This window comes from Elephantulus edwardii, unplaced genomic scaffold (assembly GCF_000299155.1).
Source record: "Elephantulus edwardii isolate Elephantulus edwardi_28Jun2011 unplaced genomic scaffold, EleEdw1.0 scaffold00279, whole genome shotgun sequence".
NCBI lineage: Eukaryota > Metazoa > Chordata > Mammalia > Macroscelidea > Macroscelididae > Elephantulus > Elephantulus edwardii.
In genome coordinates this window covers 89,493-104,573 of record NW_006400029.1, presented here as the reverse complement: position 1 = coordinate 104,573, position 15,081 = coordinate 89,493, and the positions used below count along the sequence as shown (strand labels likewise).

At 38.6% G+C, this 15,081-nt stretch overlaps 1 protein-coding gene across 1 annotated transcript in view; it reads left to right on the top strand.

Annotated features, from left to right (window-relative positions):
* The first annotated feature begins 2,161 nt into the window (after positions 1–2,161).
* The window catches only part of IDO2 (indoleamine 2,3-dioxygenase 2), a 74,897-nt gene continuing 61,977 nt past the window's right edge, over positions 2,162–15,081 (top strand). The window contains exons 1-2 of the mRNA XM_006900298.1: positions 2,162–2,187; positions 4,898–5,066. Of these exons, the coding sequence (XP_006900360.1) occupies positions 2,162–2,187; positions 4,898–5,066 (195 nt within the window). The remainder of the gene's footprint in view (positions 2,188–4,897; positions 5,067–15,081) is intronic.

Below are 15,081 nucleotides of genomic sequence, written 5' to 3'. Positions count from 1 at the left end.
AACCAAAACAACCCACAAATTAAGAAAGTAAAAACACAGAAGTATAAGCATGATCTACTGGAAAATGTACTCATTGTTTAACATTACTGAAAAATAAAAAGAATATGAAGTGTACGTAAGGTAGTGAGAGGGAGGTTTGGATAGGAAGATGGTATCCAAATCATGATTGCCTTTAAAGGCCATGCAAAAAAAATAGTTTTCATTTATTCTGAAAACAAAGTATGGACTGGAACTAAGCAGAGTTATTATTATTTTTATATATTTGGACAATCATTCAAGCAGCAGTTAAGAAAAAAATAAAGAGGAGTCTGGTAATATGAGAAGTAATAATACTAAAGGCAGTGTGACCAGGTAAGAAACTTTTAAAATAAATCAGTCTGAAATGATAAGAAAGACTAGTGGGGTTAGATCTGAAGTAGAGAGAAGGTAACCAGTTAGAAGGTTATTATGAGTAATATTCCAATAGAAAATGGCAAGTAATTGAAAGCAGTGATCATGGATCAGAGACATTAGAAACACTGAGGCAGTAGGACTGACAAGATGACTTGAATTAATAAGATCATCCAAGGAGTATGTATTCAGTGAGAAGACAGGGAATTCAAGTTTGAATTATGAAGAACATCAGCATCAACTGTAACAAGAATACCAGGAAAGAAAAGACAGGAGGTTGTGTGGTGAGGAATGCTGGCTCTAAAGTCAGGACTTGACTCTTGTCTATCACTTTCAAAATGCATGGCCTTAGGCTTTTACTTGGTATTTCTGAACTTCCATGTTCTCAAATCAAGTAAGGAAATAACAATAGTACCTAAATCAACCATGGTCTTTGCAATAACTTGCTATGCATCAAAGAGGACAGGAAGAGAATAAAGTATAACGGGGGGGGGGAGTAGAAGTAGGATGTAATACCAAATGCCTGAATAATCAATTAAGAAAAGGACCAGAAAGTCTTCATTGTATTTAGGTACAAAGAAGCAATTAATGAGCTGTATGAGAATGATCTCACTGTACTGTTTGGGTTCATTACTTTTGACCATTTAGATATCAGACTAGTAATTTTGAAACAGAAACTATGTATATGCCATAGTGCTACCAGCAAGTTTTATTTGTGGAAAAAATGTTCTTTATTTTCTCAACAACCTCGATCTAGTTCAATAAGACCATAATATTCTACCCCAGAGAGGCACAACAATGGATTCAAACACTTAGAATCACGAAAATGGTTTAGGACTGGGAGTTTTTTGTCTGAAAGTTTTTTGTCCTGAAAGTGAACTTAGTAGCCACTAACAATAATCCCAGTCTAAGAAAAACTGAACTGCATTGTGTCCTGTTACTGTTCGGATTTGTGGAAAAAGCTGACTACAGTGCCTAGGCTCAAAAATGCCAAGCTTTGCCATTAGAAGAGAAAATTTCTGGACATTATCTTGCCCACTCACTCCTCCTTGGTAAATAAGAAAGATCTCAGGCTGTCCTCCAGGGAGAATGTGGTCTTTGAGCTATAGACATAAGGGGAGTTTGGGGGGCTGGGATTTCCCAGTACAGGGTTCTTCTTGACTAAATCAAGGTGATCATTCTAAAAGTTTATGATTCATAAGGAGACTCTGAAAGAGCTTTGATAAAACAAATACTCACTAGAAAGGAAGGCTGGTGGCACAGTGAGTTAAAGTACTTGACTATAAATTGGAAGTTTAGTAGTTCTAATCCATTAGTTGCTCTGTGGTACAGGATATAATTATAGGCCTTTCAAAGATAGATGGTCTTGAAAATCCTCTGAGGTAGTTTTACTCTGTCCTGTCGAGTCACTAGGGAGCTCTGGTTACTGAGTGGTAAGGAGTTGTGCAGACCACCCAAAAGGCACAGTGTTAGCTTCTAACCACTCCATGAGAGAAAGATGGGCAGTCTCCTGTGGGATTCATAGCTTCTGAAAACCTGCTGAAGAGTCAGCTATGAGTTAGTTCCCACTCAATGGTACGTAATGATAACAGCAATAACACAGCTATTACAAGTTGGAATCTACTCCACGGGAATGAATTTTTATTTAGTATTAGCCATCAGATTACAGAATTAAAACCAAAAACTGCAAAGTAGCCTGACAGGAAAGATGAGGTAAACATATCTGTGATAACAATGCAGAACTTGAAATGTGAAGTGATAGTTGTGCAAAATGGCTCTAAAAGGGCAGCAAGAGAGGTAACATTAAGGACAATTCTAAAAAAGTTTATGAAAGTATTAGCATTTGAACTGTGTTTTAACAGCTAAGTGGAGGTTAGACCTGTGGTAGGGATTGTTGAGAAAGTATTTTGGAAAGAGGAAATATTATATGAAAAGACAAAAGTATCAAAATACAATTATTTCAGAACAGAGGACATGGGCCGAGGTCCTGGTGCAGCGAGACCAGGGTTGTCAGATGAAAGCATTTGAATTTGATTTTAGTTGCTCTGAGGTGCACTTCAATATTTTTTATAACAGGACCTGCGCTGTTCCTTGATCCATGAGTAACATGGGTTTGAACCTTGGGGTCAAGAAAGGTCAAGATTGAATATTTCATTTTAGAAAGCTTGGGATAGTTAAGGTTATATGGAAATAAGTGAGAATATTGAAGGAAAGATCATAGGTAAAAAAATTGTCACAACTCTATGCATATTTACATACTTGCAAATGAAACAGAAAAGTAAGTGATGGCTAGAGCATCAGTGATACAGTCAAAATGATAGGAAAGAGAGCCTGAAATCTATGTTACTAAGATTATTTCCAGAAAGAAGTAAAAGAACATTAGAAAATCCTGTACCGTTATGTTCTTGGTGTTTCACTTATGGTTTCTCACTATTTACCACAATGCTTATTAAAAAATAAATGTTTATATTTCTATGTGAAAATACAGTTTATCTACTGCAATGTTCCTAAAAGCTAAATATTTCTCTGTGAAAACAGAGCTCTGATGGTCTAGGGTTAGAAGCTGTGCAGCAATCTTGAAGGCATATGGTTCCAGGCCACCAATTGCTCCACAGGAGATGGATGGGTAATTTCCTCCTGTATGATTAACTGCGGTAACTCGTGGTCGCTGTGAAGCTGAACACTGTGACACTGATGTGTCAAATGCGATAATGGTTACCCATGGTGGGCAGTGTTTGGTGGAGCTCCCCGATTAAAACAAGCTTGGAAGCAGGAGTGGCATGCACTTACAAAATAGCTTTGCTTGGGAAAGCCTATGAACCTGGAGAGACGATGAAAGTCGTACACACAAGTGTCAAGGATTCAATCATAGGGTCGCTATGAGTAGGCGTCAGAGGGTCAACTATGGGTCATTTCTGACTGTACCGCACACAAGAGCAACAGCATGTGGAAACACAGTCAACTTAAGGCCCTTGTCCAAGGTCACAGAGCTAAAGGTGATTGAGTCTAGCTTCAGGCTCAGGTAGGACTAGCTCAAGCTGACAGTAGGTAAGTCCCAGACTGAGAAACAGTACGTCGTCAATAGTCTAGTCCAGTTCTGACGCCAACTCCCAGGAAGACATTTGGCATATCATTTCACTTCCATAAATCTCCAATTTCTGATATGTTTACACCGAGTTTTGAGTTAGTTTATCCTATAGTGCCACTTTCAATTACAGTTTTATGATTTTGCGGTAAATTCCTTAAAAATTTCAATAAGAATGGATAAAGATAGCAATAACATACCTGAACCAAAAAAAGAAGAAAAAAAATTACACCTGTATTATCTTTTCACCTAAGATGGAAGGATAGGAGGGTGATTAAATTTGAACGATTACATTTAGGAGGCTGAAACCTCCATGGGAATTGTCAAGGGTTACCACAACCTTTTCTGTTTGTATATTTATTGTAAATTGAAAAAAAAAGAAAATATTTATTATCAATATTGGTTTTAAAACAGATTTTTTTTACTTCCTAGGCAAAAGGCTTCATTCAGTAGGCAAAAGATAAAGTATTCAGAATTTCCACAGTACATGTCTATTACCTAGCTAGCATTAGTTATGCTGATCTGAACACTAATGTGAAGTGAACTCTTGGTTGCCCAATAGACAGATACCTGGCAATCTGGCAAACAGAGCAATGGTTTGGAATTCAACATACCTTAGTTCTAGTCCTGACTTTGTTAACAGGAGAGTTGATACTGTACAAATTTATTAATCTCATTTTATTAATTCATAAGGTGGAGGTGGTAGTACCTTATTTCTGTGATAGATCTTCAAAAATGTCTTGGTAAGAAGGTTGAATCAAACTATATGGTCAGGCTATTCTCAGGTTTATTAGTATACTTTCTCATTTTTGGTTTTGGTGGTTTTTATTTTTTATTTTGTTTTGTTTTGTGTTTAAAGTAATGCTTCTTCCCTTAATGTAATGAGAGCTTTCAAAACAATAGTTAAAACTTCTAAAACTAAAATATTCAGAATTTTAAAGTACATTTTCAAACTATACATATGCAAAATCCTACTGAGACCTCAACACATATTCAAGGTCATCCTCCCTACCTGACTCCACTCCCGTCACTGAAATAACTACTGACAGTAACTTCTGGTTTTCGTAGGCTCCTTCTTCAGATTAAAGACCCTCTTGTCATCCTTTATTATGGAGAAGGTTACTGAAAGAGTATTTAGTGCTCAGTCACGATTGAATGTCTGGCCCATTTCATTTTTTTCCAAATGAAACAACTCTGTCTCTGGATTTCCATTCAAACTTGTATTTTATAGATATATGAAATGGAAGGAAGGATATTTTCTGAAGTGGTTTTGTTTGTCCATTTGTTTTAATCAGCAGTCTTTAATTGTTTATTTGACCCTGTGCTAGAGAGTCCAGGGCAGCCTGAAATTCTACCTCAGGGCAAAGGTCTGCCCTTTGCTGAGGCACTGCTTAACTAATGGACACTGAAAACTCCCTGCAGCTGGATATTTGATAGATTTAGGGCAGCTACTTCTTACTGCAGCATTAGTGCAGGTACTTCAAACAAAATAATGGAGACTCAACCGCAGGAATTGAAGAGAACACTGCCATTATCTTTAAGAAGATTTCACATTTCTGAAGAATATGGCTTCCTTCTGCCAGAGCCTCTGGTAAGGAAAATGTTTGAATTTTTGATAAAGAATTTATGTAATTATGTAAAAAGTTATGTAATTTATGTAAAAAGAGATTTAATGAAAATAAAAAGTTATCAGTCTGAGAAAAAAAACACTACAAATATAGCATAATATAATGAGAGAGAAGGGGGGGAGAGAGAAGACAGCAATCTAGCAGAAGACAATTCAAATGGAATATTTTAATACCAGTTTTTCTGACTAGTTTTCAGGTCAAGGAAATGATAAGTAAATTTTTCTTTATCAGGAAAAATAATTTAGACACTGAAGACTGATATGGGCAAATATGTAGTCATAATTTTCATGTGGTGCTTTCAAGACACTGAGCTTTACCATGTGACAAAAAATACAACAAATAAACCTCCTCTAATAACAGGAGCATGGTGGTGGGAGTGCAGGAATCGTGGCAAGCTTTTGGAGTCGACTGCTTTTCCAGGAATGTGTTTGACGTGCAGGTTTGCTCTGTCCTTGGAGTGAGGCTAGCCAGCCTGGGCCTAGGGTTTGAACCAGGAGGTGGCCTTAAGCCCAAAGGGCCCTCGAGCCTGCGGCCCTCGGCCAGGTTCAAATTGTCTTCCTGTCAAACATTCTTCTAGGTGGTATAGCACTGGTCTGTGTGTTGCTGTACAGAGGTAACTCATGGTTGCTGTGATGCTGAAGCCTGTGACAGTGATGTGCCAGTCGTGGTAATAGACACCCATGGTGGACAGTGTTGGCTGGAGCTTCCCAATTAAATCAAGCCTGAAAGCAGGGGCGGCATCCACTTCTGAAATGGCTTGCCTCCAGAAACTCTATGTATGAACAGTGCTCAGGCTGTTTGTTCATAGGGTCGCTATGAGTCATCTACGACTCAACGGCATTAAACAACAACAACAACAATAACAGAGTTTACCTTTTGCTTTGGTTGAAATAACTGTAAGAAAATTTTCTCATAGATTGTTCTGGATCAGTACCACTGATGATCTGGTTGTGAATTGGCTTATCTTGACTTACTAGTTGGAAAGAAAAGAGAACATAATGGATCTTAGGTTGACTTGAGGGCTGGTAAGAGGGTTTAAATGGTAACAGAAATTGCTGAGATGAGGAATAAATTTTTGAGGACAAAAAGTGCTTATTTCTCAACTTTCCTTAGTTCCCAGTCTACAATCTAATTATGTTTATCACATAACACTTGTCAACAACAGGATTTTTTGTTTGTTTGTTTTCGGGTTTTATTTGTCTTTTAACTGTGGCCTGAGACCTAGAATATAAAGCTATGACACAGTTTATAAAGCTATAGAATAGATTTATAGAATATGACCTGAGACCTAAAAAGATAAAGCTATAAGATGGTTAAAAAGCTATTAGATTATTTATAGAATTATAAATCTTCTGGTCCAGAAACATCTTTTCACACTAGGACTAAGTAAAGTCCTAAGGAAGGAACTTGTCCAAAGATAGTGACAGAAAAAGAGCTATTTGCAAGAATCTTGACATTTATTTTCTACTACACATTAAAACTTAGAGAAACAATGAAAGTTATACCAGTGTTCAGGTCTTTTGTTCGTAGTGTCATTATGAGTCTTCTATGACTCAATGGCACTTAACAAAAACAACAGTAAAGGTTCCAATCCTTGGGAAATGACATCATGCTGAGAGAAGTGGAAGGTCAGAGAAGAAAAGAAGATCTTCAACACGATGGATAGATAACAGTGACTGTAAAAATGGGCTCCAGCATGTCTCAGATCATGGGGATGGCATAGGATAGGGCAAGGGTTAGATCTGTTGTTCAGAGAATTGCAGTGCGCCATAGAGAGAGCTCTGTTGGCCTAGTGTAGACAGTTATGTTACCAAGCTAAAGGTGGGTGATTTTAATCTGTGGACTTCAGGCCTGATTTTAATTGTTTTTGGTCATTCTTCTATTTGATATGGCACTGCTCTGTCCATTTACTGTACAAGGTAACTCAAAGTTCGTGTGATGCTGAACACTATGATACTGATATGTCAATGACTACTCATGGTGGACAGTGTTTGGTGGCGCTCCCAGATTAAAAAAGACTTGGAAGAAGAAGTGGTGTCAACTTCAGAAATAGCTTGCCTCTATGATCTTAGAAAAACAGTAAAAGTTACACAAGGGTTCAGGTCTTTCGTTCAGGGTTGCTATGAGTCATCTGCAACTCTACAGCACTGAACAACAGCAACACGTTAAAAGTAAGGGGCAGATCCTCAGTTAAAATTCTTTGGACCAAATATTTCTCATTACTGTAAAAACTTAGTAGAACCATCTATTTTTTTCCAAAGTGATTTAACTATGTCTTGAGAATGGTCTGGAAAACAACGAGCTTAGAGTGAATACTTTTTTTTTTCTGATGAGTGTTACCGAAAGGATTTTCAGCGTCAGAATTGAAAAGTAGATTGTCAGTCCTTTCTTCTAAGGCTTCTCTAGATGTATTCAAGGCTCCAACTTTCTATTTAGTAATTAAGTATAATAAAAATTTCCTAGTAACAGAGAAAACTCATTAAAAACAGTCATTGTGATGATCAACCATCACTGCTAGAGACTTGAAAGGTTTCCCAAAATACAGGATTTTCAGTGTTAAATTAGATTAGCACTGTAAACAACAGGACTGAGGATCTCCGATATCTTGAGGATGGGGCAGGCTGGGGCAAAGCTTCAGACAAGCTGTTGTTATTGTGCACTGTCCAGTGGTAACCAATCCATAACTGACCCATCAGTGGGTTTTTAGAGGTATTTTAATTATACGAGAAGAGATTGCCCATATTTCTTCTGCAAAACGTTTGTGGATTTGAACCACATGGTTTTGTGTTGGCAGTACAACCACTAAGCCACTACAGGATTGTTATGAGTTAGAGCTGGCTTGGTGCATCCTAGCAACAACAACAAAGCTGTGCGCAAATCAGAATGAGTCACCCTAATTAATCTTTCCTAGCTCTTATGACCTTGAATAACAAACATAAGTCACCTAACCCTCACTTTTCATGTACATTGAAATGAGAGCTGCACCATTAGTACTGGATTGTCTTGAAGCTTGACTGTGAATGCACTTAATAAAACTCACGTGAAAATGAAATCCACTTGTCTCCCTCCTCCGTCTAATATTTTTTGAAAACTTCATTCTGGATATTATTTAAACCATGAATAGTCCTATATTTCATAGTGTACAGAAAGAAAGTTGAAAGAGCAATATGATTTTATTAAACACCTTGACCTGAGGAAAAAGCTTATTTTTAAAAGTTAGGAAACATTTGAGTAGAGTTACAATATTAGAGTTCCTCCCTTTGTTGTTTCCTTTTTTTTTTTTTATGAAAAGGGGAAACCAAATGAGAAACAACAACATCATCTGGTTTTCAAATACTTGAAATCCCGATAGGGTCACACATATTTTGTAGTTTCATTGGCAGTTTTCCTTTAGAGGAAATTTCTTTTACTAGCTTATTGAAAATGTTCGCTGGAATCCCCACCCTTCTTTACCTCTCTCATATTTTCCAAGTCTCTAAATGTAATTCTTTGTTTCAGCTTTCATTTTCTCTTAAGAGGATGAAAATTGTAATCATCTCCTTTTCTGGGAAGAGGTGGGGAAACAAAACTTTCAACAGTATCTGTCATAGGTTGCTCCATCGATCAGAAGACTGTTAGTCACTAACATTACCAAGTTACAGTTTTGCAACTGCACATGGACATCATAGATATCTAGTGTTCTCACAATAGAAATACCACAAATGAGTAGCTTTAACAAACAGGCATTTATTTTCTCACAGTTTAGAGGATAAGAAGTCAGAATTGGAATGCCAGATCTAGGGAGAGAGATTTTTTCTCTGTTGTCTTTGAAGGAAAGGTCCCTCTCCTTTATGTCTTCCTCCTGTGGGATTTTCATATGACTTGATAGATCTTTTCAATCATCTCTGCTTCTCTTGCTTGCTTATTTAAAATCTTTTACACTTTAAAACAGTTTGTCCTTCAGACATCTTGCATTTATCTTCTCTCATAAACAAAACAAAGATAATACATTTCCAAACAGTATTATAATCACAGGCTTTGTTGTTGTTGTTATATGCTTTGAAGGTGACTTTCATCATCTTTGCCTCCAAGGAGCACAGTGGTATACTCCAAGACATACTTGTTTGTACTTTTGGCAGTCCATGAGATATTCTTTGAGTCCATGAGTATTCTTTGCCAGCACCATAATTCAAAGACACCTATGCTTGTTTCGTCTTCTTTCATTTTCCAATATTAAGATGGAAACAATTGAAAGCATTATGGATTGGAGCAGGTGCACCTTAGTTTTTAAACTGATTTCCTTACTCCTTAGTATTGTAAAGAGTTCCTTGACAGCTGATTTTCTCAGAGCAATAAATCTTTTGATTTCTTGACTGCTGATATCTTGAGCATTGATTGTTGTTATTGTTATTGTTATTATATCTTGTTATTATATAACTCATAGCAACCCAATATACAACATCTCTGAAACCTGCTCTATCCTGTGCCAACTTATTGTCTCTGACACACCTATCCCCATTACTCCAGTCACTGAATCAATCCATCTCGTTGAGGGTCTTCCTCTCTTGTGCTGTCCCTCCACCCTCCCAAGCATGATGTCCATCTCCAAGGCCTTGTCACTCCTTGTAACATGTCCAAAGTATTTCAGATGAAGCTACAGAATCCTTGCCTACATGAAGCAGCCTGGTTTCACCCTCACTAGGATGAACCTCTTTGTTCTCCTAGTCATCCATTCAATACTCTTCTTCAGCACTGCAGCTCAAAAGCATCAGTTCTCCTTCTGTTATCCCTAGTAATTATCAATCTTTCTGAAACTTAGCAAGGAACTATAAACCTATGGCCTGGATCAGGTGTACCTTGTCCTCCAGACTTACTTAATTGCTCTTCAGAATTCTAGAAAGGTCTCTTAGAGCAGACTTTCCCAATGCAATTAATCTTCTGATTTCCTGGCTGCTGGTACCAAGAGTGTTGATTGGGGAGCCAAGCAAAGTGAAGCCGTTAACAATATCAATCTCTTCACTGTCTATTATGATGCTGCCAATGGGACCAGTGGTGAGAATCTTTGTTTTCTTAATATTGAGCTTCTATCCATATTGAAGGCTGTTGTTGTTTTTGTTATGTGCCGACGAGTCGCTTGCGACTCACAGTAACCCTATGTACAACAGCCCTAAACTCTGCTCTGTCCTATGCCAATCGCACTGTATCTGACACTCCCATCCCGATTATCCCAGTCACTGAATCAATCCACCTCATAGAGGGCCTTCCCCTCCTGTGCTGTCCCTCCCCCCTCCCAAGCATGATGTCCTTCTCCAAGTACCGGTCTCTTCTCACAACATGTCCAAAGTATGTTAGATGGAGCCTCAGAATCCTTGCCTCCAAGGAGCCACCCAGTTTAACCCTTTCCAGGACGAATCTGTTTGTTTGCCTAGCATGGTACTCTCAATACTCTTCTCCAGCACCACAGCTCAAAGGCATCAATTCTCCTTCTATCCTCCTTGGTCATTGTCCAACTCTTTAATGCATAACAAGTGATTGCGAAGACCATGGCCTGTATCAGATGCACCTTAGTCTCCAGAGAGATACCATTGCTCTTCAGTACTTTGGAGAGGTCCCTAGCAACAGACTTTCCCATGGCAATGTGCCTTTTAATTTCCTGGCTACTGGTGCCAAGAGTGTTGACTGTGGAGCCAAGCAAACCAAAGCTGTGAACAATCTCAATCTCTTCCCGATCCATCCTGATGCTGCCAATTGGCCAAGTGGTGAGAATCTTCATCTTCTTGACAATCCATATTGAAGGCTGCAGTCCCTGACCCTCAGCAGCAAGCACTTCAGGTCCTCCTCAGTTTCAGCAAGCAGGGTTGTGTCATCTGCATAACGCAGATTGTTGATAGATTGTCCACCAATCTTGACCCCACATTTCTCCTCATAGAGCCCAGCTTCCCGGATAATCTGCTCTACATACAGGTTGAAAAGGTATGGAGGTATCGAAGGCTGTAGGCATTGATATTCTACAGCAAATACTTCAGGTCCTCCTCAGTTTCAGCAACCAGGGTTATGTCAGCTGCATAGTGCAGGTTGTTGATAAGTCTTCCTCTAATCTTGATGTCACATCTCTCCTCATGGAGCCCACCCTCCCAGATGATTTGTTCTGCATATAGATAGAAAAGATATGGAGATAGAATGCATCCCCTAGCATACACCCTTCCCAATTTTGAACCATGCAGTGTTTCCTTACTCTGTTTTGACAACTGCCTCCTGGTCCAAGTATCAGTTTCACATAAGCACAATCAAGTGTCCTGGGATTCCCATTCTTCTCAAAGTTAGCCATAGTTTGTTGTGATCACAGTCAAATGTCTTTGTATAGTCAAAGAAACACAGGCATTCCTCTGGTGCTTTCTGCTTTCAGCCAAGATCCAGCTAACATTAGCTGTAATATTCCTAGTATCATAGCCTCTTCTAAACCCAGCTTGCATATGTTTTCATGTTTGTTTTAAATTTATTTGTTTGCCTGATTTATAGTTTCTTCTTATGACTACAGTACTTTTCCACCAGCTTGTTTCACTAAGGTGACTTAGGCAATGCTATGATGCTGATTATTTTATAGTTTTTATATGAATAGGGTTGTTCATAGTTTCCACTTACAAACAAGTACAGCACTTGTCTGTCAGTTGCTGTCTTGTGATGCGTGGCTTGCTGGAAGCTATGCTACTGATATATCAAATACTGGAAGAGTCATCTATGCTAGACAGGTATTTCAGTGGAGCTTTCAGACTGAGACAAACTAAGAAGTAGGACTGACCTTCCACTTCTCAAATAACAGTCCTATGAAAACCTTATGAATACAAGATGAACATTTTAGACATAGTTCTGGAAGATGACTACCTCAAATTGGAAAACACTTAAAACATGAGAAGAAATAGCATTAAATATCCATTAATAACCAGAACATGGAATTTATGAAGTATGAATATAGGAAAACTGAGAGTTGACAAAAATGGAATGGAATGCAGAAAGATTGTCCACCTAGACATTAGTGAGCTGAGATGAACTAGTATTGGTAATTTTGAATCAGATGTTATTATAATCTATTATTCCAGGAATGACAAGCTAAAAAGGAATGCTATTATACTCACAGTCAAAAAGACCATTTCAAAATCTATCCTGAAGTGCAATCCTGTGATAGGGTACTTAGTATGCATATACACACAAGGAAGATCTGTCAGTACAACTATAATTCAAATATATACATCAACCACTAAAGCCAAAGATGGAAAAAATTAGGATCTCTACTAATCTTTGGGGTCTGAAATTGATCAGACATGCAATAAAGATGCAGTAGTAATAAATGATATTTGATATTCATGAGTTGGAAAAAAAGGATGGGCAGAAAATAGGGATGTGGAGACAAAAATGAAGCTAGAGATTAGAAAAATTTGTATAATGTATCACAGGCTTGTTGTTGTTTTTGTTGTTGATTGCCTTCGAGTTGAGCACAACTCATAGCAATCCTATGAACAAAAGGCCTGAAGCCCCTCTACAACTAAACTTTTATCAAAGTTTATAGAGTTTCTTGAGGCATGTTGTTTAGGAAGTGGATGCCGTTCCTGCTTCCACACCTGTCATCGTATTGTTATTGTTGTTATGTGCGATTGAGTCACCTGAGATGTATAGCTACCCTATCTATATATACAGGCAGTTCTGAACCCTTCCCTGTCCTAAGCCAGTCTCACTATTTCTAACACACCAACCGCCATTGCCCCAGTTACTGTATCAGTCCATCTAATCCGGATCTTACTCTCCTTCACTGTCCATCTACCTTCTGAGCATGATGTCCTTCTCCAAGGATTGATCTCCCCTGACCATGTGCCCAGAGTAAGTGAGGCAGAGCTTCAAAATCCTAGCCTCCAAGGAAAGTCTAGGTTTCACTTTCTCCAAGACAGACCTATTTGTTTTCTTAGCAGTCTAGGGTATATTCAAGACTCTTCTCTAGCACCACAACTCGAAGGCATCTATTCTTCTTCTGTCATCCTTAGTCATTGTCCAGCTCTCTGAAGCATAACAAGTAATTGAGAAGATCAAGCTCTGGATTAGGCATACCTTTGCATCTAGACTGACACTGTTGCTCTTCACAGGCTTAGAGGTCAAAATTTACAGCACATATTTTTTGAGTACACACTTAATCTGTAACAAACAAGTTAAGAAATATCAGCCATGTGACTTGAATGCAAACAACTCGCTGCTTAAGATCTGAGCATACTTTACATACCTTTAGTGTATATGCTAGAGTGGAAAGGATGCTGTTCTTACTGGCCACTTGGGTCCAACAATGTTCTTTCACCAAGTGTGCTTGTTTTCTACAAAATAATGCATAAGCAATTTGGCTTTTGGGTGACTACTACATGGATTCAAAACTCTATTATTACTAGGAAGGGTCAATCTTTGGGAAAACACATCATGCTTGGAAAAGTCGTGAGTCAGCAAGGGACAGGAAGACCGTCAATGAGATGGACTGACACAGTAACTGGAACAATGTGCTGGCACAGGTTCAGGCTAAGTTTTATTTGTTGTGCTTAGGGTTGCTATGAATTGTAGCCACTGGACAACAGCTAAGAATATATTTCTATTAACTCTCAAATAGTTTTGAGCTCTGAAATTCTAGTGTGAAAAAAATGTATGCACTACTGTACAGACTCACATCCATAAATATGTGATATTATTTTTTAAAATTGCATGCCTGTGTGTGTGTGTGTGTATTCACAGTAATTTATTTTTCCCCCCTCCAGTGTTAGATGGGTGAGCTTGAGCCTGCAAGGTGCAAGCTGGCCCTAGACTTTTTCTAAGTCCTTATTTCTTTGCCTCCAAATCTTACGTGTCCAAGGACAGAAAACCACAGACACGCCTCTGTGAGAGGAAAGTCATTTCTTTTTAGATGTTAAGAGAATGAGCTATAGAAGCATGGCAGAAACAAAGCAAATTGCATCAAAAAACAGACAGATAGATAGGAGTAGAACTGAGCGACTTTGAATGTCATCCTCAGCAATTTGGACTTTCACACATCTGGAAAGTAATACAATTGGCATTTGCATAAGTTTCTAGCAAATGCTAAATTCAGAGTGGGTTGGTGCAATGCTCTTAAACTGCAAGTTAAAATCACTTAAAGAACTTGAAAAAAATTTCAATTCCAGAGTCTCAGAAGACAAATAATTGAGACTCTCTTGCCTAATTAGCCTAAGAATTTGAAAACCACAGAAAAGATAGAAGAGAGCACAGATCTACATATGGCCCATTAGAGACAGAGGGGCCTAGTCCATTTCTTTCAGAAGCACTGAAAAGGGTTAGCAATTTCAGCACAATAACAAAGGAAAGAGGATATTTTCTTTAAATGTCTCTTGGTTCAGAAGAGAATGGGAAGGCATTATTCTTTACAGAAAACCGTGAAGAAGAAAAAAACCTCACTACCATGGAGCTGATTTTGACTCACAGTAACCCTCCACCAGGTTTCCAAAGTTGTAAATCAATGAAAGGAGACTGTCCTTTGAGGCAGCTGGTGAGTTGAAAGCACCAACTTCTTGCTTTGCATTGTAATATGTTATCCATTACACCATTGGAGCTCCTTATATATTACTCTGCAGAAATCAAACTTATTTCACACAATCAGAAGACTACAGCTGTTAATGTTGTTGTTATGTGCCGTCGAGTTGTTTGCGACTCATAGCAACCATATGTACAACAGCCCTAATCCCTGCTCTATCCTGTGCCAATTGCACTGCCTCTGACAAACCCATCCCGATTACCCCAGTCACCGAATCAATCCATCTCATAGAGGGTCTTCCCCCCTTGCGCCGTCCCTCCACCCTCCCAAGCATGATGTCCCTCTCGAAGGACCTGTCCCTCCTTGCAACATGCCCCAAAGTATGTCAGACGAAGCCCCAGAATCCTTGCCTCCAAGGAGTTGCTTGGTTTAATCCTCTCCAGGATGAATCTGTTTGTTTTCTTGGC